Raw genomic sequence first — 25,389 nt, 5'->3', positions numbered from 1 at the left:
AGCTTGGAAATAAGTCATCACATAAAAGAGAAATTCTAGCACTTGAGCATTACATATTACATAGTTCCAAGTTAAATTTACAAAATTACACCTGATACATTCATTGAATTGACCATGTGAGAGGCTGATGAGCTGCCCCAAGTTGGAATTTACACACAGCTTCTTATGTTAAGACTCGCAACAAGAATAAATCTTTTCATCTTATCCCATGTTTGGGGAAGGATGGGGATACAAGCTACTGTCTCTGATTTCTTAAAAATTGTGTCTGCAGATTTTCATCCTACGTAAGCTAACAGATCGGAAAACTGGCAGCAATGACTAGGAAACAGAAGACATCACATCATCTGAATCCACTTTAAGCTGAAGATAAGAAACAAAATGGAGATACGTTTAGGCAATGAAAGGAGATTCAACCTCAGAAAGCTAGTTTTAAGAGTAAAGCATACTTGATGTAGATGGTTCATGAGAGAGCCCTGTAACAACTTTTTCAGCTTTTCACTTTGATCAACCATGTGGCCTAGTTTGATAGATTGTTGAAGTTGACACCATAAACGCTCAATCAAAGAATAGGGAAACCAAACTGCAAATGGCCTCTTACGACGAATAATATCAGCTGGTCTCTGCAGGTAATGGAAACAGATGGTGCTGTTAAGGAATGTGCACATAGCCAAGAATAGAATTGGTTAACCTTGCAATCAATAAATAATACTAGTGGACAAAGAATCAATGTCATGAAGTGTTGTTGAGTGTCTATAACATGTGTTCTATTCTCGTTGTACTTGTAGATAGAACTTTAGATGTGTCATTTACTAAATACAGATCTCTACATGTTAAAAATTCAGCTAAATTTATCCATCAAGTGCATTTAATAATTTGGAAACTATGTAACACAAGAATGTGCATAGCCATCATACAGAACGGGTGTTTGAATAAAGCCCTAAGATGGGAGCCCTATATCCTTTGGCCTATACTATTATTCCATAACAGAAACCATTAGGACAGAAGTCCTCTCAGAGAGGTGATACCAGTACAATGTTTCTTCAGCATCACTAAGCACAGCAAATGACCACAAGTGCTATAGTCTTATATTGAACCTTAGCAGGCTACTTGACTGAAACAGCAGCCAAAATTTCAAGACAAATAATAAAAACCCTTGCAGCAGCCGTTCACAGTCAAATGCTTTGTGGATAAGGATGAGAAACTCACCAGTGACGCAAATGATTCAATGTACTCCAGAAGCAGATTAGTCGCTTCAGTATAACGACCATAGTCAATATATAGCCGAAACAAAGAAGCAGGGTTTGACTCACTTCCCGCCATTCCCCCACCACTCTTTGCTGGCACACCCTATGTCCAAATAGAATCATCAAAATAATATCAGACCTTGACTTTACATTGAAGAAATCTAGGGAGATAAGCAACACATATTACATCAAAACTACTTGGCCAAAAAGAAAAAACAAATTCCGGATCGTGCTGCTAAGAATTCCTTCCCACATCCGTGTCGATCCAACATGAGTAGGGGGATGTGGGTGGGGTCCACATCATATTTGGTTTGATTTGAGTTTGACATACACATATTTGCATAAAGTACACACTTGTTATATACGAGATAACTTATGAATAAAATATAAATATTAAGTGTTCACAAGGAATTTAATTATTCTAGCTTTAATTTATTAACTTCAATAAATGTTGAAATATAAACTTAAATATGTTGTAATAAACATTTATTTATTTATCTTATCACCTCTACTCATATTCTATCATATCCCCGAATCCTGAAATAAAATCGATACTACTCTCATCTTTTATCAATTTATGATTATGTAACAGTTCTATCAATTTATGATTATGTAATAGTCTCTTGTTCTTTTTTTTTTTGAGTAAGGTAACTTTTTTTTTTGGATGACAACGGAAACCCGCAGCCGCTATCCTTTGGGTGCACACAGGGTAAAACCCCCGCTCTTATGCAATAGCTCGCAAACTACATAGCAGAGGTAACCCGCACTAGGCAAGCCCGGTGCGACGACCTTGACCTAGAAGGCAAACCCCTTACTTTCGCAGGCAAGGGGTTTCGAACTTGAGACCCCCAACATGAAAGTCCCAAGCCCAAACCACTGGGTCACCCCGAAGGAGGGATGAAGCACGAAGACTTATAATCTAAGTTGCTCAGACTCTCCCCTTTTGGTGCCGCACCCATGTCGACACGCATAGGTGTGGGTGTAGGTGTGGGATCCATGTCTGATTTGGTCAACCAATTTTGGGTACTTTGACCAAAATTGATGGGGAAAATCTGGACAGTTTTAATGAATTCTGTAATCAATACAAAAGCTAAGGTTAAATTGAAGAAAATGGAATACCTTTTATATAGAAATTTCTATGTCACTCTTTTTCCTTTAATCTCCTTCCAGAATGTTCCTCAAGTTCTCCACATAATATCTCATAATTTAGGTTTTATAACTCTATTTTTAGATATTTAATTATTTTTAGGCAAATCCCCGCACCGGTATCCACACATTGATCCATATCCCCAAATCTTAAAAATTAGATCATGAAGGATCCGGCCTCTAGATCCGCACCCGTATCGTACACCCGCACCCGAGTTTGAGCAACTTAGCTTATAATAATCTTTCTCATTTAACTGTATCTGCACTCAGATCCATACTCCTGAATCCTAAAATTTATGTGATGCGAAATCAGAACCCTAGATCAGGACATGAATAGGATTATCGCACCCGATTCGATCAACAAAAGTTCTCCCACATGAGCAAACAAGATATTTACTTTTAGGAAGGGGTGGGTAATGTTACCAATCAATGTATTGCACTGATAGTGTTTACTAGAAACAGTGGTTGCTTTATTGTAGAAATATAACAATTTTTAGACATACTTTCAACAACAACAAAAAGATCAACTATCAACACTTAATTTCTTCTTTGTACAGGTAAAACAAAGGAAAATTTCTGAGCCTTTTGTATCACATTCTCGACTTATATCAAAAGCCATACAAGTTTTGATGTTCCTTATTGAGAAGCCAATGAACCTTGAGAGGAGTTAATATTGTTCATGATCCCGTTTTACAAACTCATCCATACATATATGTAGCATTCAGCAACCAACTGTCTAGTTTGACCGGGGCTGTGATCTTTCCCAACTAATCGGATGTTTTTTTCCTCAGTCCATCCCATCCCAAAGAAGTCCCTCATTATCTTAATAATAAATTATAGCAATGATGCAAGAACTATAAATATGGTCATTAGTAAACACAAATACTCAAGAGTGTTGCCTTAATCAGAGCAACTCCACCCCAACCCCCCAAAAACACCTTTGTTGACAAGTGTTACTTATTCAACCTTTCTGATCTCTTCGTGAACTTTCACTAGAACAGCTACCAAACTTCTAATCCCTTGAATTTACCACAAATAGAAAACCCAAAATATTTTGTAAGGTCAATAATTTTACATCCTCCAGATGATAGGGCTACTTTAGACATCAAACAAACTAACAGAATAAAAACATTACACTATATGCAGAGACTAGATGATAGGAGCAATTCTTGACTGAAATTTATGTATATATCTTGATAAGTAATTCTTGTATAATTCTTTGCCATGAGACTGATATATAACCTTGAATATTTGATCTTAGGCCCTCATTTATCAAATGAATTTGTACTTACCTTGAACATTTGAACCAACCAAAGAGGCAACTCAATTTGAGAATCAGCAGCAAGAAGAGTATCGGCAACAACGACAGGCAATTTAGCATGAAACTTTTTGTATTTTTCCTGCAGTGGCATTACGGACATCAAAACAAAAAGAAGAGCATATTTGCTTTGAACAGGTAAAATTAGTTATGAAAGAAGGAAGAGACGGACGAGATAGAGCTCAAGTGTCTCCCAATGGCTACTGCCTTTAGATTCCTGTGCAGGTGGACCAACATTAGGCGATCCACGGACAACAATCTCATCCTGTGATGAAGTCAAAAGAAGACTCTGCATCCTGTGACCATTCCTGAGTAACAGGTATCAGACACATGTTAAGAAAAACAGCTGGCACCGAGAGGAATCAGAAATGATGCATATAGAAAAGCAAAATTAAGAATAGCTTACCCAACTGATGAGGCTTTCTTTGGGCAGCATTTCAATGACATAGCTGCAAAAACTCTTTCAAGTTCCCTGAGAGGTAGCAAAAGTGTTGCAAGTCAAGAAACCTACGAACCACGGGGGGTTACTAACCTCTCTTGAAGCTACCCCAAAACAACATACCTCTTCAAAGCTGACCCTTTCCAAAATTTCAGAATTACTGTAAAAGCCATATCATACAAGCTTGATTCAACCAAAAGGTCAATCACATCAGTTGGGGCTGTCTCAATTTCTGAAAGGAGAAAAGCCTTTGTCAAAGGAAAGTAAAACAACAAAAGGGAAAATTAATTTTGAATCTCATTGCGTTGAGACCTTCCATTTCATATAAACGGACTAATAACACAATCTCCCTTGTTTGCACAACTCTAAGGAATTTTTTTCAATACGATATATGTTTCCCAAAATGACATAATAGCCAGCAGCAAATGAATGAAAATACGAAGATATAAGCCAGAGAGTATCTCAAAACCTAAGCTTCAAATTTGAAAACATTGAGGTAACCAAATAAACAGCAAATTTAGAACTTAGAAACAAGGGAAGACATGGCATCAAACTTACTAGCAAAAGTCCAAGAGACATTTGCTAATGACAGCAAATGCTCAGCTGACGTTAGAATGAACTCATTCTCAAGTTTTTCAACATCTAAATATGACCTTTGCCTTTGAGACTGAGTACCATTACCAGGAGCTGGAAAAGGAGGCAATAGGTGAGATATAACCAAACAAAAAAATGTAGTGAAAGTTTGAAAAAAAGAAAATGATCTTTAAGGACAAATAAATCTCGAAATATTATTTACGCTGTTCTTCCATGGTTATCCTAGCCCTTTTACTTGGATATATATTAGAATAAGTTTCCTCAAGTGGAGAATCAATCCAAGCATATGCAGGATGAACCAGCTGTAGAGCATTGATAGCAGCAGAAATCCCATTCAGCCTCTCCTGCAGAATAAAGGATCGTCGTTGGGGATCTCGCATTGCACCATGGATTCTTAATTGTGCTGAATACAAGTAAATATAGCTCGCTGCTCTCCGCCAATTATGTCTCTGCATAGCAAACGAATAGAGCAACTTGAACGGGTTTGGCTTGGCTGAAACATCTGAACGCTCAGCCTACAAATGTTAAGATTTAATATGAGCCTTGTGAAGCTGCAAAACCATGCATTAAAACACTTATAGTTAATGAAATGATTACAAACCTTCCAAGCAAGCTCTCGCTCCACTTTCTCTGACAAGCCAATAAATGGTAGCTGGCCATCACAAAGAATCTGGATGAAAGGAAAAGTAAAAACAACTAGCATAAGCGATCCAAGTAATTATTAACAGTGTAAACAGAAAGAAGGTAATGAAAAACACATATAAAAAGTAAAAAAGAGAACAGGTAATATAAAAATGGTTATATAAGGATGGAACAGGAAAGAGAAAAGACCAATGATACAGAACCTTCACAGCTCCTCGCTCATATAGAACAATTATAAATCGCCTTAGACAAATGGTTTTGCTTTCCTCATCTGGATTTGAAATGATTGCACAATACGCATCATAGTAATAGTTTAGATCTAAAGTGAACTTGAAGACATTTGCCCAAAGACGTCCCTTGACAGCAGTTGCTGATTCATCAAGAACACCAGATCCAAGAGCTTCGTCAACTTGCTCAAGTGCAGCAAGAGCAAACTGGCAGGAAGCCTCCCTCATGTTATGTTGTTCAAATATTTGCATTGCCCATTGATAGTAATGAAGCTTCCAAGCAGCAGGTGAGACTTGTTGAGCTAGGATACATAATGGAATGAAGTAAGCTCACTTCCTTTTATTTAAAGAATCAAAGATACAGATGAAATAACAGCATTCTTCTAGAATTACAAGAAGATCTGGCAAAAAACATACAGAAACCAAGGTGTAGCCATCCTGCTTCATTTGGCAAACTTTGCAAAGCCTTGGCAGCTCCTTCAACAGACGCAGCTCTGTGAGCATAAGCATTAAGCAGTGTGACATAAAAGAACCAGTTCAGGAATTTTATTTTATTTTTTTGCGAAGTACGACTTAAAGAATATTTCCACACAAGAAGTCAAGAACATGAGAATGTACAATAGTCATGGCAATTCAAATTTAAATAAGGCTCTAATTTTACTGTGTGTCATGTATTTGTGTGTCAATTCTTTAATTTATTTATTTTGAACTTGGTAACTTTGTGTTATATCACAGTAGTACATGGATAGTACTAAACCTAATATACAGATGAACTCCAAACTCCACTGTTCTAAATCTATAGTCTACAATTCTTCTATTTTTTTTACTTCTTTAACTTTTGGAACGTGAGAAGGGACAATAAAGATGAGCAATTATTACCAAGAACAGTGAACCCAACTACAATAAAAGAAGAAGTCCGAGTGAAAAGTATATGGTTAGCTATACCCAGAACAAGAATTCCTTTTTGCTTTTTGCTTACCTGAAAACGGAAGAAGAGATATGCGAAATGATAGAATGTTACAATTCTCCAAAATTCTTTTTTCTGTTTAGATTTTTCTACATAGTTTGTTTGAGTTGTTGGCTAAAAATTTGACATGTCAGAATACCATACCAAAAGTTATGGGGAATAAAGAGGTTCTACTCACTCTACCATCTTTCACTAAAAGTAACTATGCGGCCTACATCAAGAAGTGCACTTAAAGGTCATTTAATTAAAAGTTACAGAAGCTAGTAGGGATTATAAACATCTTTTTTTCCTTTTTGTCTGACAACACCTGTGGAGGCTACTAGAAAAGAACAAAAGTCTAGATTCTCAATGTTAGACCATGATATCCATTTCCTATCTGTTCTTTTCTTAATCAAAATGCACTCCAACAGTTTTTACGGTGGTGCATCGAAGCATCTTATATGTCTTCTCTCTTTTTTTTCCTGATGAAATAAGAAGGATACTATTAACAAAAAGCATCAAGAAGATGCAAGCACTACAAAAAAAAATAAAAAATAAAATAAAAAATAGAGCTTATCAGCTCCCAGGAAGGCAAAGCATCTTAAATGTCTTCTAGAAATCTGTCAGGACATACTTTACCAAGCAGCAACAAGTCTCACCACAGTTACTGTGAGTATCAAAAGTAACCATTGGATAATCTCACTTCTGATTTTATCTCACCCTCATGCCCTCAACATTCAAATCTTCTACTTGGCTACTGAATTTGCTTCGTGACCACAATTTTCTCCTATTTTCAGTTACAAAAGTTTACCCTTTAATCCTCGGCATACCATTTATTCCCTCCCCCAGACTAAACACTAGATCTGACCTGTAGCTGTAAACAATCTTCTTGCAGATATTCCAGTTCATAGCTGTGACTATAAAAGAACAAGAAGATACTTCTAATTGAAACCTACACATACCTAAAAAAGCACCGCACTGCTTCAGAAATTTTCCTTTCTTTCTTTGTTCCATGCAAACCACATTGGCTTTGTGCAATAAAGCAACAACCAAGAAGATGCAACAGAGTGGACCACTCCCCACCATCGCTCTGAAGACTTTGGCAAATCTTCTCCTTGCGAGAATAAGTATCCACCAAACTGAGTACATACTGGATAAGAGAACAAATTGTTTCAGTATGATCTTAAGAAGTGTTTTTGGGTAGAGTAAAATTAAAATGACGACAACCTACCTCAACAGCATCGTATTGCCCATGTCTAAGCAACATCAGAGCAAGACCTATCGAATGACTGAAGAAAACAGACGGTTCTGCTTCTGTTCTCCCCCATATTATCCAGCTAGCAAATTCTTGTACTGATTTACTTAGACTGTTGGGATCAGGAAGATGTCCAAAAGATGGCCCACTATGACCTCCAAGTAGTAGAATAAAGGCCAATGTGAATTCAGATTTACCAAGTTTCTCATTCCATGATCTCCGATCAACATTTCCATCTGAAGACATAACTAAACAACATGTAAAGCCATAACAATCAATCTAGATAAGCAAAAAATGTTATCACCAAGCCAGTTACAGAAAGGAAGACTAAAAACACTAACAAAAAAAAAAAAAATGTCATTGATGTGGAACTCATCAAAAAGAAAAAGCTCAAAACCTCCTCGACGTGTATCCTATTTCTCTACTTGCGATGATTATACATACATACTGCAGATAAATAAGCAGTAGAAGTCACCAATCTTACTTAAAAATATAGATATAAACGCTTGTTTATATCGTAACACTATCACTAAACTTCTTTCTATTCCACGCATACCACTCCGATATTAGAAGATATAATACTGAAATAATAAGTAAAGCATTCCCAATTTAGTTGCAACCACCCTCCCACTGAAGGTCTCCCTCAAATTTTTGCAATGCTCCTCAAGATGCTACACCCTTTCTGTAAAACTTTTTTTACAGCTTTAAACTGTGTCCACTAACGAATAATATTGGCATCAACCTTCAGTCAAATGATGGTCCCTCAAATTTCCTTTATGACTGCCAGGGCCACAGAAGAGACCCTAGAAGTTTAATTGAGTCTGCTTAGATGCATTCTCGCATGCAATAAGTCTTCAGTCGACCTAAGAGAGTCTATATTGATTTTCATCACAATAGAAGTGGCACCTACCAAGTTGTAAAGATGAAAGTTGGCTGCTGAAGTCTTCAAGAAGAGGAGATTCAGATGGTGTGGTACTGAAGAAATTGATGATATGCCATTCAGTAATAACCTCTTGGATCATTGGAACTAACTCAAGTTTTACTTTCGAAACCTCATCCTCTGACATGCCAATCTGCAAAAAGAGAACATTTGAAATCCTGATAGTCAAAAGACAAATTGCACCATAATCCTATTTGATATCTAAAAGCCTCAACAGCTTCATAAGCTTATTGTTTTAACTCAACATTAAAGAAAATAAGAATGTCCATACAAACACAAAAATGATGTTGAATTGTTATTTTCTTTGCAGAAGTATCTGGAATTGGGAAAATTAATATCTAATACAGAATATAATATGTCCAGTTCATTATTTTTTAAGCTATAAACACAGATATATGGAGCTTCAAAGACGACAATTAATTCTGTCTAATCATTACTTAAACACATCTGAAGGTATTATAAAATCATAATGTTTGTTGTGAATTTCATAAGAGGGGTTGCAACAGTTCCCGCAAACACAGTATACTTCCATGATTATGGTGATCAGCAGTATCTAGCATCACAAAACAAAATATACACTATGCTTGCACAAAAAGGGGGTAAAAAGCATCACAGTATGCTTGGGCACATGAGCATCCCATCTTTACTACTGTATGAGCTAAGAATTGAGAAATTCAATGTAACTTTTCAATACTTGTAAGTTCTATCCAATTGATTCATAACAAGTTTCTAGAGGGATCTTTATCAAAAAATGGGAACAACAACAACCTCCTATTCATACAAGTTCTTTTACAAGCCAACAAATTTCCTAAAGGTTGCCGTGCCCTTCTAACTTCATTCCTTTCTTATGCTTTACCCTCACTTTTTTAATCTGACTTTAATAAATGAAAAAAAATGCAAGAGAAAGAGGAGGAGAGAAATAAGGCCTTATGCTACTTTGGTACTAAGATTTCTCTGAAGGTGCAGTCAGACTTCTTAGTCTTTTTCTTCTCTTTTTTAAATCTATTTTGCGACAGCACTTCCTCTACTAATTGTCTCTCTACTTCTCTAGATTTTGACTTTCTTCCCGTCGTTCTTCAACGTAATACCTTATTGATAGTAATCAACCTCGTCTTCTGCTACTTCTCTTGTGCTGCTCTATTTCACACTATCTTGCTTTAAATGATACTTTTTTCCTTTTCTTCTATGCCCTCAACTATGTTTTTTATTCTTGATTTTTAAACAACAGGCTGATTGTTCATACATAAAAGAATGATATTGCAATTGAAGCTTATTATCAGTAGTAAAACTGCTAAAGCAATTAAAAATGAGAATGAATAATGCAACTAACTTTTTTTCCAGAGCTGTTAATTGAACAAAAAAAAAGGTTTGAAAGGGAAATCCCAATCTTCAAAAGGTTTGAGGGGCTCCAGATCACCAGCTCCAAACATTTAGGTCATGGTCACTAATATGACCCTTTATTAAACTGGAGTGCAATTTTAGAACAAAGAATTATTCTAAAATTTTACATCACAACGATGTCTGCAATTTACCCACTACACAAACAGCAATGGCCAATTAAATGAGCACAGGGAAGATGTGTTAGCATTCAAGAAATGGTATTGAAGCAATAGTTCAATTTGGTGTTTCAATATTTTAATGTACTGCAAAACCAAGACTGTAGAAAATGGAGCATAGAACAAGAAGTAACAACAATTGGAGGATATTAACTTCTACCCAAATAGCCAATTATGGATATTGATGATTTCCAAAAACAAAAGTAACACACACCTGACTGCTACTGTTAACCATGTAGCTTAGAAGCAAATGCACATCCAATGCAGATTCAAACATCACTTTAGCAACCTGAGAAGTCGCCTGCACTGTAAGGGCAATGCTGACTGTGAAGAGTCCTTCAGATTCCAAGTTATGCTCATATTTTCGAGGCACGAGAAATTTCAAATAGCTTTCAATAACATGCAAAACGCTCCTCCATGTGGTAGCTCTACTGCACAAGTTGTGCAGGGATAAAAACATATCTACTGAGAATTTTCTGAGTCTTTTGTGGTAGGAAATTTCCTTATCCAATGCTACATCAGTTCCAAGTTCAGATACATGGAGTGCCATTGATGAGCTATATCCACTTTCTAAATTTTTCAGCAACCGAGGAATGACTTCTTCAGATGATAAACTTGGTGTTCTAAGAAGAGACTCAAAAAATATGGCAGGAGCAGCTTTGCCCAACTGTTGACTGAGAATATTAACACACTGCAGTATTTCCAAAAGAATTTCCCGTTCAAGATCACTATCAGAGGAGTCAAACCTAGAGCATATTGTATTTCCATGTTCATCGGAAGATCCTGAGGCCGTAAAATTTAAAAGCAATTGAGTAAGGAAAATTTTCAATGACCGTACATTTGAACAAGAGTAAGACAAAACAAGTAAGAAGATTAGAACTCAAAATAACAAATATATATGTTTGACGCACCAAAAACAAGAAGCTCTATGTCCTCCAGACTACGACACATGGAGACTGAGTTTTTTCTAATTACACCCACAGCTTCTGTGGCTGAATCAATAAGCAAACCACACGCTACATTTGTTCTGCACCAATTATTGTAATAACTGGTACAAAAGGTTTTCCAGCTCTGAAGTACTGAAATTGGACTATCAGCTCCCACCTTGAAAAAGGAGAAAAAAGTACTGAAATCATGAAATTTATACAATTTATGAGAAACCTGGAAATAACAATAGAAGCTCTCCACGAATCCACATGAAGGTGAAAATACCGCGTGTTGAATGACTGACAGAATTTCATTTTTCAGTCCATCCACAGTCAGAGAGTCAAATTCGGAATCAGTGAAGTGCTTGCTAAAATCTCGTAATGTTACCCGAAGAACATTTCTATGATAAACACCCGGAAGGAGCAACCTATGTAGGAAAACAGAAGATACAAACGGAGAAATCTGATCCTGCAATAATTACAGAAAGTGGCGATTAACTCCATTTGTAATACTCAGAGAAGAATATACTTGCCAAAAGTCTGAGGATAATATGTAAATAAAGACAAGTTTTTCCCTGCAACGGAGAACCCAAAAAGACAATTTTAAGCAATGTATATTTCATATACTTCAGCAGGGATTAATACAACTTAATATTGTAGCCTACATCGTCTAAGCTAGAAGCTTTAGAAATCTGAGACTGTTCGTGCTAGGGATACACACAACATAATTTTCTATCTCATGATAAATCACTTCAATCCACTCAGTTAGCATCGTCAAACTACTCAGGTGGTTTCTACTTGATAATCATGTACACAAAGGAAAAAGAAAAGACAATATTATGCCCAAAGTATCCATTGTGAGACCGAAATCTAAAAGGCAATGTCCAATAACATGCACTATTGGAATATCAAAAGGACTGTGCTGCACTACCAAGTACCAACTATACTACATATTCTTACAGTGAGTATATCCTCACATTTGAACCAATGGCATGATTGAGGATTCGGGGAATTTAGAATGTGGCAAGCAAATTCTTCCCATTCACTGATAACTTCTTCACCAAGGGTGAATAGTGTAATGATACTTATGATAGCATCAGCTGTAACATAAATGATAAGCTTTTCTTTTAATAATGAACATAAATGATAGGGACTACATTGGGTTAGTTGTTGTTGTTGAACATAAATGATAGACTTTTGCGAGAACTAGAGCTAAATATACTTTCTATAGGTAAATGTTTTGGTAGACTAAAAGTGCAAGGGGCTATAGAAGTATAGATCACAAATTAGTCTGCCATTTTATGTCTACACCCATTCAATGAGCTAATTATATCAACTGAGCTATCTGTCAAAATCAAAAGCAAAAGAACTTATTGATCAAGGGAAAAGATGCCTAGATTGTTTTTCTAGACAGTTTCACTTCAGGAATTTACTAACCCAGAGCAAAAGTAGCCCAAGCTAAAAAGTACTTGACTGGCAAAATTAGAAGTATTGATTTTCAACAAGCTTCAGCTTAGCACTTAAAATCTATTTTTCTTGGGGTAGTTTTGACAAAGTTGGGAAGCTTAAGTTACTGGTTTAGCAGCAAAACAAGTATTATTAAATAGAGACAGTTGTGACGCTCACTTGCTGATAAGTATACTTTCACGAGGAACCTTTCTTTATTAAAAGTGGTATCAGGCCGCCACCTTGCGCGCACCTCGACTATTCCACCAAATATATGCTAGGTCTACAAGCACATATACCTGGTAAGTCTGCTCACCAGGCTTAGGCACATAGAAAGAAATCACCAAGTGCTTTTTTTCCTCAATATGATTTGAGCTCTGGTCTCCAAGGTGAGCACTCACTTCATTGACCATCGGACCACACCCTTAGGTGCCCATGAGGAACATATCATAAGCTACAACAGAAGAAACTTAAGAATTGTATGCTTCTATAAGGAAGTGAAGCCTAAATCACACAATTTCTTGAACTACCATATCAACTAACGACATAATTTCCAACATCAGCAGAGAAGGTTGACTACTTACACATACTTTTTGGATTCTGACTACTTACAGATACTTCTTGGATTCAAGACCTTTGCCAACTGCCACAGCAAGTTTCTCCTTTGAAAAAAACTGTCAATGCTTCACTCAGACTCTTCATTCTATATTATTTATCAGCTTCTTTCTGTTTGTTTCTTTATCTGCTAGCTTTTTGCTACAACACTTGCCTAATAAGCATTTTATTTGTAACATCGTTAATAAGCTATTTAGATCATGAGATCACTCATTTGTATATGTTTAGATGATGAATCAAACAAAAATCTCACCCTTGCAAAAAATTTAGGGAAGCAATTTAGTGAAATGTCATTTATGATATAATCTCCTACTGAATCAATTATAAAAGAACATGCTGACTTGAAGGCAGGAGATCAAGCCGAGATGTCTTGGTCTTTTGTATTTTTGGTGTAAGCAAGATTTAGTGGGGTAAGTAGATAGCTTTGTGGAGTTTATAAGCCAATTGTAAATTTTTTAAGTATATTTTTTGGATTTTGAATATGATGGCACCCCCTGGGGTTTGTAAATCCCACCCTCATCAGTTTGTTGATGAGTTCTTTTATGTGAATACAAAGTTACCTATTTCAAAAAAATGCTGACTTGAAGGCAGGACTGTTATAACACCTCAAGAGAATCTTCAGTTTATACACAATGTTAAAGTGAGACAGCTTACCCACTTGACTCATATAAGGTAGTTTCCCATTCACGCAAAAGTGAGCCCAATTGACTCGTTAATACTCAACCAATACCAGTAAGCTGGTTAGCAGGTGCAGAACAGTCAACTGGTTTCACAAGAACCCTCTCCCTCTGCCCCACACAACATAAAAGGTAAACAAAAATATAAACAAAATAAAAATCAAGAACTCGAAGATAAAATGGGGTAAGCAAAGGGAATACAGCTCACTAGCAATAATATCCATGCTTAATCTGACAGATCAATAACATTTATTGATGAAATTAAGATACTGCAGAAGTCCTAGCATGTTGGAATAGAGTTGGAAATCAGTCAGGACACAAGGAGAGATGGAAGATTGTCCATGCCTGCATTTGGCGGACAATTTGGAGGGAGAGATATCAGAGATGTTTTGAGAACAAGAGCATTCCCTTCCAAAGTCTAAGAATGAACTGTTTAGCAACCTTTTACTTTTGGAGTATCCGTACCGTACCTAAGGATTCGGGGGACATTACCCTATTTTTAGGTTGTTTATGAGGAACATAGGTGATAGATCTATTTTGGCTATTCCTATATACTTTTGATGTAATTACTACAGGAGCAAACTATTGGTGTACTTCTCTTGTTTATAATACCAGTTAAACCTTCTCAAAAAAATAATAATTAAGATACTACATATAACTTTAAAAGTTATGTTGTAATGTTTATACATAAAATAAAATTTAGCTCCAGAAGAAGTTTTACAACTACAGGCGGAAAAGGCAAATGACTCCAAAACAAAATGGAACATATCAACATGGAGAGACATAAATTGTTTTGTTAAAGCACCTTTGAAGATGACAAAACTGTGTGAGAAAGCCAAAGTAGATCATCTGAAGAATTTTCAGAGCCTTGAAACAGCTGCTCAGCAACAAATGCATCCTGTAAAGAATAGCAATAAGCTAATTCCCTGAAAAGGAAAATCAGACAATTAGTTGTCCCCAAGACAAGATGCAAAACCATTGAAAGAAGCAGACAATGTAAATGTACCAACATGCATCTTTTTTATTTTGATCAGTGACCAGTATGTCTATTTATTAACATAAAAGAAACTATGAATGCATAGGAGATGACAATCCTAATAAAAAAAGCAGAAAACATTAGAAACAATTTATTTTGATCAGTAACCAGTATGATCTCCTCCCAACAACAGCCTCTCCTAGAGAAATAGTCGACAATGAGCACTCTTTGTACATACAATCTAAATATTAAAAAAAATGGTGAGATAGAAATAAAATCTAGACAAGGCCGACCACCATTTTCTTCCTAAGGATTTTGTTGAAGTGTGTGATCCTCATCAAAAACCTTAAGTTGATAGAGAGAGCACACTGTCTAAAGACAAATTATAAACTCAACAGAATCTGTAAAACTGCTCAACTGAAAACAATCTCTTCACCTACTCAAGAAAATAAATATTTTTTTTCTTCAGGCAAATAATTTTATTAATATTTTGAAAAGCTCCTGTATAAGAGAATCTGCATCGGAACATAATCCTCTGCAAAAACACACCCAACCATCTACCAGTCAAAATATACAAGGAGACCATGTTAAGAAAATTATCATATACTATTTCAGACCAGGCAACGGGAAACACACTCTTTCAAGAAAAAGAGAACTTACTCATTCCTATTTTGACAAAACAACTCCTTCATGACCAATCCATTTTCTCTGAGTATCCACAACTTGTTTGAAGTAAGTTTTATATCAATGAGGTCCCCCTGAGACTAAAGAACAGTAAGCAAACATAACTTGCAGTAGCGATTCCCTAAAACAAGCTGCTCTTTATCAAAAGAAGAACCTACAAGAAAACTCTTTACCTCTTCCAACGAGATGCTTTTTGTCGAAGGATCCAGTAACAAGTTAATTCTGTCCCCAGTACTGAAATAAAGCCTATATAAAGAGATCACTGCTGTGCCAACTTCCTTAAATAACCCAAAGAAACAAGTTGAAGTTAAAGTTAAAGTTGTAGGCATAATAAGGGGAAAAAATTGAAAATCCAACAGTAGAGCAAGTCAACCAACATTACTGTTGGCCATACTGAACAATCTGCATTCAAAACATCCAGTTTGAGAAGCTAAAAAAAGAGGAGGATAAAACTAAAGAACTTGCAAGAAACAAGAATCAGTCCCAGTAATGATGAACAAGTACAGACCTAATAACTTGTTCGGCTGGTCGATCAATTCAGGACGTTATAAATGATGAGAATGCACAAGAAATCACATAGAACGTATGGGAATAAATTCCATTTATCGGTGGTGAGAGCCACCTCTACTCCATAGGGTCCATCTAAATCCACTAGCCAAGACCATTTAAATTGCTTTAGGAACCCTTACACAACTAATGAGAAACAAGTTAGCATTTCTAACACCCTGCTTTTGAGATCCGTAGACAAGTCAGAATGCTCACCATAGAGGTAGTGACACCATATCTTTAAAGCAAATACGGCACGTGTAACCCAGTTTTAGGGTTTGCACGTGGACTTGGTTTTTGTTTTGTGCTGCCTTTTTGTTTTGTTTTACTATTATCTTTATTTATCCTGCAAGTAGGAAGCGAGGAGGCTCAACAGGAACAGGCCTAGAGTTGGAGGACAGAGATAAGCTAATGAGTTTACCTGGAGCAATATCAGCGGAAAAGGAAAAAAAAAAAAAAAACCAGAGCAGCTCCATGGATTGAGTTTTTTTTTTTTTTTTTGGGGGGGGAGGGGGGTTGTATAGCAACAAAAATCATTGAGCAAATGTCCTCACCAAAGTTTGGCTCCGATACAATGTAGTAAAAGAATATAAGTATTTACCCCAAAACCTTTAGACAGGTGGAATAGCCTAAACCATTCAAGTCCCTTGGGAAACCCTTACACAATCTATCAGGGACAAATGTAGCAATTTCTAACAAGTACTTTCTAATTCAAGGATACTTGTTACCAGTCAAATTATCATACGAAAAACTATAGAGCTCATGATGACTACCAAATAATATCACATTGACAGAAGGTTGCATTAGATACTAACCACCGAAAAACAAGGTAATACTGTATTAACTACCAAATAAAATGATGGAACTCCTCGAGATTTAGCAACATTTGTTCAAAAATGAAAGGAAACAAAGATTTGGTATTTATGCTAGAAGACACCTAAATACTTATTTCGCAAATGATATTGCAATTCTACAAAAAGAGCTATTAAACGAAAATGTTTTGGGTGCATGAGCAATCTCATCACAGTAACCAAGCATGATGACGTAGCTACAAGAAACTGACTTGCTAAATCAGCGAACTTTGTGTAGCCAAGATGGTGAATAGGCACCAAATCAGAGAAAAGATGCCCCAAAAAATGAAGGCAGACACCCCCACAACCCAAGAAGTACACATGAACAATTTTGGTTTCTATGAATAAAAGAAATACAATAGCAAGTGAACATATCACAATATTGTCTTCTTGTTTTACTTGTCAATGAAAAGCACATATCTGATGTAAGCTGGAGGTTATTGCTGAACTTTATGTGCTATGAAAACTGCCTAATAAAGAAATGACAAGCACAAGGCAAATGCAAGTATGAGACAGGAAAAATGAGTGTTTTCCTACTTTGAGTAGCTGTTTGCACAGTATTTTTTCAATCATATCTACACTACTATGCAGAATATTGGGAAAAGGTCTTCAGGGTGACAAGCAGTATGTAGCACGTACCCAACTGATACAAAAGAAAGTACCAAGAAAAATGAGGATTTGCAGAAAGCACGTAAATAAACTAGGGAAGGACTAACCGATTCATCATTTTGTAGTACTGCCATAGTAATTGCATCAGGATTGTTGTGGTCGTTTCCCACACATATCCTTACAAAAGTGGATCCTAAATGAAAAATGAAGTAAAGTTCTTACATAAAGCTGAAAGCATTACTAAGAACCCTATGTAATAGCAAAAGAAAATGGAGAGACTGAACCAATTAAGTATGAACTAGCACGATGTTCACAATTTCGAAAGAAAAGACCTTATCCTTTAAACAACTTCATGCTCCTCTCCCTCTAAATTCTCCAAATTACATCACAGACTCCAAAGTTTAGAGACACAACTTCTAATGGCTATGGCTTCTCTTGGATGTCAATAAAGTAGCTAGAAAGATACTTCTCGGGAAATTTGCAGCAAAGCAAAGGAAAATAATTTTCTTGCATGTGCTTTTAGAAAGTAAATGTAAGAAACAAACACCTCCCCCCTCAAAAACCCAGAAAGTCGTGCAAGGCTTAGTTGGGAAGCTTTTGGCACTTCTTGCATAGCTATCTGGCTTTAAAAGGTAAAAAGGAAAAAAAGGTGGGGAACAAAGTTAACTCTCCTACACTTCCTTTTTCCTTTCTTTTCTCCCAAATATACCTAAATGGATACCAGCAGATTGGCGGTGCATTTATTCTTAAACCTTGCAGAAGAAGTCTACACAATATTCTTAATAAGTCATCTACAAATAAAACCCTGATCCGTTGAGTATATATAGTAATGTTTTCTTATTACATGTTGTCCATGACATGTCTTCCCATACCGTGCATGGGACTTGAGACACATCCCCTTCTACCTACCTCCACCACTCTATTCCCTGAAAATTTGACCTAATTTTGGGGCCACTGGGAAAGCACGCGCACACACATCAAAGGAGAGAAACAGTGACGCTGTATTGGAGAAAGAAAAATTCAAATGCTCACAAGAGAAACTGATTAATCTGCTCAAGCAGAAAAATAATGGAAATATAAAAGAAGATATAAATTACCTGCTGATGGTGAAACACTTAAAGAATGACTGAAAATTTTGGAACGATTTGAAAGGTCCCACACACGTAAGCTCCCATCAGAATGAAGCACAAATAGAAGCCTTTTCTGGTGAAACTCCGATATTACTAGATCCTGCACTGCAGCATTTGACCTTCCCCTGAAAATCAGATATAGAGGGTAAAGGTGGGGCAAACCAGAATGCACAAGAAGAAACATGTTGTCTAGAAAAATATAGTCAGCAGCTGAATTGGTCTCACTTCTCTTGGGTTGGGTTTGGGGGGGTATCCACATGCTTCATATGAATGGCATCAAAGGCTGTTTTTCAAGTAAAGCCATTAATTCTCGTATGTAAATATATAAAAATCATCAAACCATCAATTTACAGCATCTTTTGCAACACACCTGGAGTCATTTTAGTTCCTCTTTAATTTTATCACATTTTGCTTTAACACTACTTTTCGCCCAATATACAAGGACTGATAACTTTAAGAAATAGAGTAATTTTATCTTAATTAATTAAACTTAAAAAATTAGAGTTATTTATCTTACATTCACTAATTAAAAACCAAGCCTATATAGTTTGAGTGAAAATTGTAGTAGGTCATGCTAGCAATGATTTAACTGTCTAAGTAGCTCTATAATTGATCTTGTGCTAATTTTTAGAGTTGTTTAGGTCAAATATTGATTAGAAGTCCAAGAAATTTATGACTACACAGCTGTTTTGCAGTTAAAAGACAAAATTGAGAACCTCTGTTGAGATTGCAGGCCTGCAGCTTTCAAAGACCACAAGAGTAGCACAATTTCCAGCAAGTAGCTGCAGACTCAGCCCTCTGAAGCGGCAGTGCAAAGACGGGAATGCCACAGGCAGAAGGCTGGCACTGTAGCGCCAGAGGATCCTCATCTACAACTTAAACAACCCAGCCTGAAACCCCATTGCCTATATCACGTGATCTACTTTTGGGCCATGGGATTTCGACCCCTGTACCTTTGACCACATCTTTAATAACAAATACATTTTTATGTCCTTAAACTATCCTGCGGTTTTTTCAATTGCCGCCTTAGCTTATGCAATACAGTAACTACAAGAATAGGTGGAACTCACTCTCCTCCTTCACTGACCTTCAATTCTTTACCGAGATGTCCATATATTAATAGTACACTAATCAAAAACCTCAATTGTTCTGTGATTTGATTTCATAGTTGCTTCTATTGTGTAAAAAATGCAAGGCAGGTGATTGAAATAGAATATGAATCACAAGGTTTGTTTCGGCTAGCTAGTCTAAAGACACCAGTTACTTTCACTTTATCTGTCCCATGTTCTTTTTCATGGTTTTCTAGGACATCCAAAAGTATTCCAAATTGTAGAATGCAATTTCAAGTCTTTTTGTCTTCTTTAAAGTGTGAGTCATGTCATCTACACTCTTGTAATTTGTTCCAATAATGAGTCCACTCAGATTTTTTAGTATCTTGAGTTGTCTACTCAGATATATAAGGGTTGTCGTTCATTTCTACTTCAAGATTTCATACTTCATTTTGTTACTTCTGTTGATGACTGTTCTTTCTTACGAATTAGAACTCAATTATTTTTCATCTTACAAACCATAAATTTTAATGATGCACACCGAACTGCAAATAATTTAAGTACATGGACAGTGTGCATTTGAACACCATAATCAGAAACTAAGGCGAGCTACAAAAGGCAAAGCTAACCAAAATGCCACATTAAAAGGATTGAACTCAGAAGAAAGGATATAAACCCAGTTTCCAACTAGGTTTCTATGTGTAACTACATTTCCTTAACTGAGATAGCAAATACCTTGACAAAACGCCCCACAAACGACCAAGACTAGAATCATCACGCAGTTCCTGAACAAAGCCTATCAATTTACAAAGTGTCAGCATGAAGAGGAGAAAAGAAAGATCAAAGAGTAGGTGCAACAAGATTGCAAAAGTAAAATATTTAGATGCCACTCGTATGCTAAAGTAACTGCAGTGACAAGACAAAAGGATAAGGGAATCCATACTTCAAAATCATAAAGTACAGCCCTTAAGATGCAAAAGTTCCAGATACTTGAAAAAAAACATATCCAAAAAGAATAACAAATTGAAGGAAAATTTTACAAGGATTTGAAACCTGGAGCTCGTTGGTCAAGGATGCCAAGCTGGAAGCATCCAACTGATCCATCACTTCTTCCAACTACCATCAGTTCTGCTATTCCTGCCACTGCTGTTGCTGCTCCTTGATGAGGATGAGGATGAGTGTTGAAGTCAACAAAATCATCAGATTGCAAATGGGAGCTAGATACATAATTGGAGATGTTTTCAAGTTTAATAAGGTAGGCAACCCCAGACACTGTCATGGCATGAAGCAAATATGGTTTGACAGAAGAAAATGCCATCTACAAGAACCAAGAGTGAATCAACAATTGTTAATGATTCATGAAAATCTTTGCCAACTATTAAGCAAACAAGAATATTGAACAGCATAAAGCCGGCACAAAATGGCATACTTCATTTTTGCAGATGACTGCAAATGGAAAAAGTGCTTCTGGGAATACAATTTGCAATCCTGTTTTTGGGAACTCCTTATGACCACAGAACTCCATTATTTCCAACACATTTGGCTGACTTCTGCAAATTTTCCTGTAGCAACAGAACTCAGCCATTATAGTTAGTATGTGAAGAAGAATACCATGGTGATTAATATGCTACACAGAACACATACAAGGGAAAAATGTCAAAAAAATAGCTTAAAAATATGGACATGAGAGAAGAAAGATGAGGCGTTGTTAACTCCAAATCCAAAAGCAGGCAGAGCCTTAGTACAATAGACGGCTGATCAGATAGAAGTTCCATCACTTTATATTCTTATGACACTATTTAATATTAGGTTTTTTTTTATTGACACAAGGAACTACATCACATCCCTCACCCAAGAAAATCCTCTCTATCCTGTTGGACAAAGCCCACTGCCCATCAGGCTGGGCTCAAAATCCACCAACCTTTATTCTCACAGTCAATTGGATCACACAAATATGTTCTTCTTTCAACAACAATATAAAACTGAAGTCCTTAAGGTTCATAATTGAGTTCCAATTACAAGTATGAAGAAACTTCTTTGGATAAAATAAAACAAGAAAGACTACTTCACTGTTAAAGAAATTCAAGATCACTTGTCTTTCTTGTCACCATACACAATCCACTTCAGTAGACACTCAGAAATATGTTCTTTGTTCAAGAATCAAGAACAATATAAAAAAGGAGTACTTAAGTTTCATAATTGATTTCCAATTACAAGTATGAAGAAAGTTCAAGAAAGACTGTTTCACTATTCAAGAAATTCAAGATCAATTACAAGTATGAAGAAAGTTCAAGAAGGACTGTTTTACTATTCAAGAAATTCAAGATCACTTGTCTTTCTTGACACCATACAACAACCCACTTCAGTAGACACTCAAAACCGTATAATTACATAGATAAACTTTTCTTTTTAACACCAGATACACTTCATCTTTCAAACCCACACCCAGAAAGGGTACACTTATTTTCAAAAGAAGTACATGCACTAATCTAGAAAGAAGAAAAAGAAAACAATCAATTATTACAATTCACATACACAAGATTACTTGTGAATTCATACATGTTTGTAATGTAAAATGAATAGAATGAGGAGGGTCAAATCTGTTACCAAGTGAAATAGGCGGGAGGGTTCCCAATGATGGAGAAAGAACCGACGTCTCTTACCGCGTTAGGGGGAGTAGGAGAAGAAGCGGAAGCGGAAGTAGAAGAAGGGAGGGAGAGTTGCACAAACTTGACGGAATCGCTGCCAATAATGGGAACCTCCATACCTGCTAAACACGACCGACTTCCCATTGTTCTTGTGAATCAAGAATCAATCAATTCTTGGGTTGAAGAAGACGCCGGAATAGAAAATGGGGGTGGGAACTGAAAAAGGCCACAAGAGAGACTGGGGGTTTTGCTTACAGCAGGGGTTTATAGGGAGGAGGGAAAATTAGGGGAAAATTATTGAATAGGAAATCATCGTTACGGTGCCGTTTGGACAGTATTTTCGGTCTTTTAACATCACAAATACGCAATATTAGAATGTCTTAATTCAAATTACTCAACTTTTTTTTTGGAGAACTCTGCATTAATTTAATAAGTTATACAATTGATTTGATGCCCTGTTTGAGAGGAAAGAATCAAGTGTTAAATAGTTTTAGGCTCGTTCGGTCCTGCGATATAAAATTATGATATGATATTATAATAGAAAGTTAAATTTTTGTTTGGACATGCGATATCAATTTTTTGTGTTGTATATTTTTCATAAACATAAGAATCTCATAAGTTGTAAAACTATTCAAATAGCTCTAATTATTTATTCTATCTTACCAAATAAACAAAAAATTATAAAATTGCATAATAAATGATTGCAAAGCTATTTGTTCTCCACTTATTGTTTCATCTGACTTTAACTGATCAAACTTTATTTAAATAAAAAAAATGAACATAAATTGTAGTTTACTAGTCTTTAATATAATCCTCCCACATAGTACAGATAATCTCCTCGCGTTGAAATTAAAGTTTAATCAATAAATATTGTATTTTTTAGAATAGCTTTGTGATAGTTTATTATACGATTTTATAAACTTTTGTTTAATTGACAAGATTGTATAAAGAATTTAGACAATTTTAATAGTTTTACAACTTATGAATTTTTTATGTTTGTGAGAAAACATATAACATAAAAAGTCTAAATTGCATGTCCAAACAACACTTCAATTTCATCTCATAATTTCATATCATAATTTCATATCGTGATTTCAAATCATAATTTCATTTGTAGTTTTTTAGTTATTTTTTTCATTTCAAAATTATCTTAAATATACTTAGTTAAATGAAGTTTCGTTTGTATCGATTTATATTACTTACTAGTTTCTGGGTACGTGTTTCGCACCTGTGTTCCACGTCATTTTTAATAAATATATTAGAATATCTAAAATTCTATGAAATCATGTATGTAATCAGTAATAAAATTCAACAATTACAAAGAAATCTTGAATAATATGTCCAAAAAAACCAAATGAAGGGGGTATTTTCATGAAGTAACAGTTAATAGTTAGCAAATTTTCAATAAAGTCACAAATGACTAATTTGAATCCAAATAAAAATATAAACTTACGGCAATAATGCATTCATAGAAAACTAAAGTAAGAAGTCTAGTATAATAGAGAGAAAACACACACACAAAAAAGCAAAGAAGAAAAAAATGCAATGTATACATTCTTCTTAAGACTTTGATCAATAATAATATAGATGGAAAAATAAATATAATATTAGTACATAATTTTCCGAGTTCTTATCGACTCCTTGCCTCATATCCAATTAAAATTCAAGAGTCTTTTTCATGAAACAAAAAATATGAATTTATATAGAAAAAATGAAGAAATACCAAAAGATATCTTAAAGTTTTAAATTAAATATTTGGAGGTAAAAAATATAAAGGTATGGATATTAAGAGTGTAACAATTGAATAGGTAATTAGTTATGAATTATAAATATGAATATTAAAACAAATAAAGAAAAAATAAACAATATGATATATATTATGTCTTTCCATTTTGCAGATTTGCACCCTTTTAAATTATTAGATTTCTTTATTTATCATAAAGGATAATACTTCATTCACATGAATTATATTATTTATGGGAGAAGTTACCGAAAAAGTTATGGAAAGATGAAAAATTGAGTAATTTATGTACATATTTTTGGATTTACTAATTTAAGCTATTATTATTACTGTTATTATCATTATAAGGATACTATATATCTAGTTAGGAATTAATCTAAAGAAGTTCAAAAGTTATTAACATTTTAATTATGATGATACAATTTAATATTTAGAAAGTTAAATGTTTTATAACATTTTAATTTATAGTAGGGGTAAACTAGTGATAATATCATAGGAATAGGGGGGTGCAAGTGCTTGCTTTAAAATACGAAGGGTCTTTCAGTAGATCGTAATTAAGTCATGGTACAATGGTATTTAGTGTAATTAAGTCTTACTAATTCTTAATTAAAATTAATATTAAGACTTCTTAATCTAAATATACATCTAACAGTTAAAGATATTATATTAGTCTATGAATACTAGATAATTAAGGTTTTTTATTTTATCAGTATTTAAATGTGTCTTTATTTAAAAAGTAATGAATATAAAATTCAACAAACTATTACATTAATCTAGCTGATACTGCTATATATATCAACAAAATATTTTTAAAAATGATATGACAGTTGATGATGGTGATAACTGATAACTAAGCAATAGTGGCTGCTAGTGTTGATTTCGGTGGTGGTGGGTGGGTGGTGTTGGCTAATGGTGATGTTTTAGCGTTAGGAAGAGGTAATCGTGGTTGACAGTGATGGTTGCATCGATGATCGAACATATTTGTAGCGCTATCATCAAAGACTAATCAAAACTGGATTTGCAAGGCAACCAAAGAGCTAAAAAAGAGAGGACTACTAATCCAGATTGGGGTTTTTGGACTACTAAGATGAAAATATGTTAGATTTCATTAGATGATCTTCACAAGATATAGATGACGAACGTTATGTGAAAACTTGTTCAGAGGAAATTGAGGTTCACGTTGA

The 25,389-nt window shown here is 35.3% G+C and overlaps 1 protein-coding gene across 3 annotated transcripts; it reads right to left on the bottom strand.

Annotated features, from left to right (window-relative positions):
• Positions 1 to 17: 17 nt before the first annotated feature.
• Positions 18 to 22,707, bottom strand: LOC125865579 (nuclear pore complex protein NUP160). 3 transcript variants are annotated; one of them, XM_049545789.1, is made up of 27 exons: positions 22,424 to 22,707; positions 21,246 to 21,378; positions 20,870 to 21,134; positions 20,552 to 20,612; positions 18,735 to 18,892; positions 17,745 to 17,830; positions 15,805 to 15,909; positions 15,608 to 15,711; positions 14,777 to 14,897; positions 11,520 to 11,702; positions 11,219 to 11,411; positions 10,522 to 11,090; positions 8,722 to 8,884; positions 7,788 to 8,047; positions 7,519 to 7,706; positions 6,028 to 6,104; positions 5,587 to 5,912; positions 5,343 to 5,411; positions 4,944 to 5,256; positions 4,706 to 4,834; positions 4,271 to 4,379; positions 4,115 to 4,180; positions 3,881 to 4,016; positions 3,683 to 3,790; positions 1,207 to 1,347; positions 447 to 620; positions 18 to 360 (listed from the first exon to the last, which is right to left on the bottom strand). In XM_049545789.1, exons 1-27 carry the CDS (start codon positions 22,606 to 22,608, stop codon positions 319 to 321), a joined length of 4,464 nt encoding a protein of 1,487 aa, XP_049401746.1. In that variant the 5' UTR covers positions 22,609 to 22,707; the 3' UTR covers positions 18 to 318. The 3 variants fall into 3 exon arrangements, with proteins under 3 accessions (XP_049401746.1, XP_049401738.1, XP_049401750.1); XM_049545781.1 differs by having other exon boundaries at positions 10,522 to 11,097; positions 11,220 to 11,411; positions 15,608 to 15,705; XM_049545793.1 differs by having other exon boundaries at positions 15,608 to 15,705; positions 22,424 to 22,706.
• Between the last annotated feature and the right edge of the window lie 2,682 nt (positions 22,708 to 25,389).

This window comes from Solanum stenotomum, chromosome 1, assembly GCF_019186545.1.
Source record: "Solanum stenotomum isolate F172 chromosome 1, ASM1918654v1, whole genome shotgun sequence".
NCBI lineage: Eukaryota > Viridiplantae > Streptophyta > Magnoliopsida > Solanales > Solanaceae > Solanum > Solanum stenotomum.
Note: the sequence above shows the minus strand (reverse complement) of the source record. Positions and strands in the feature narration are given on the sequence as shown.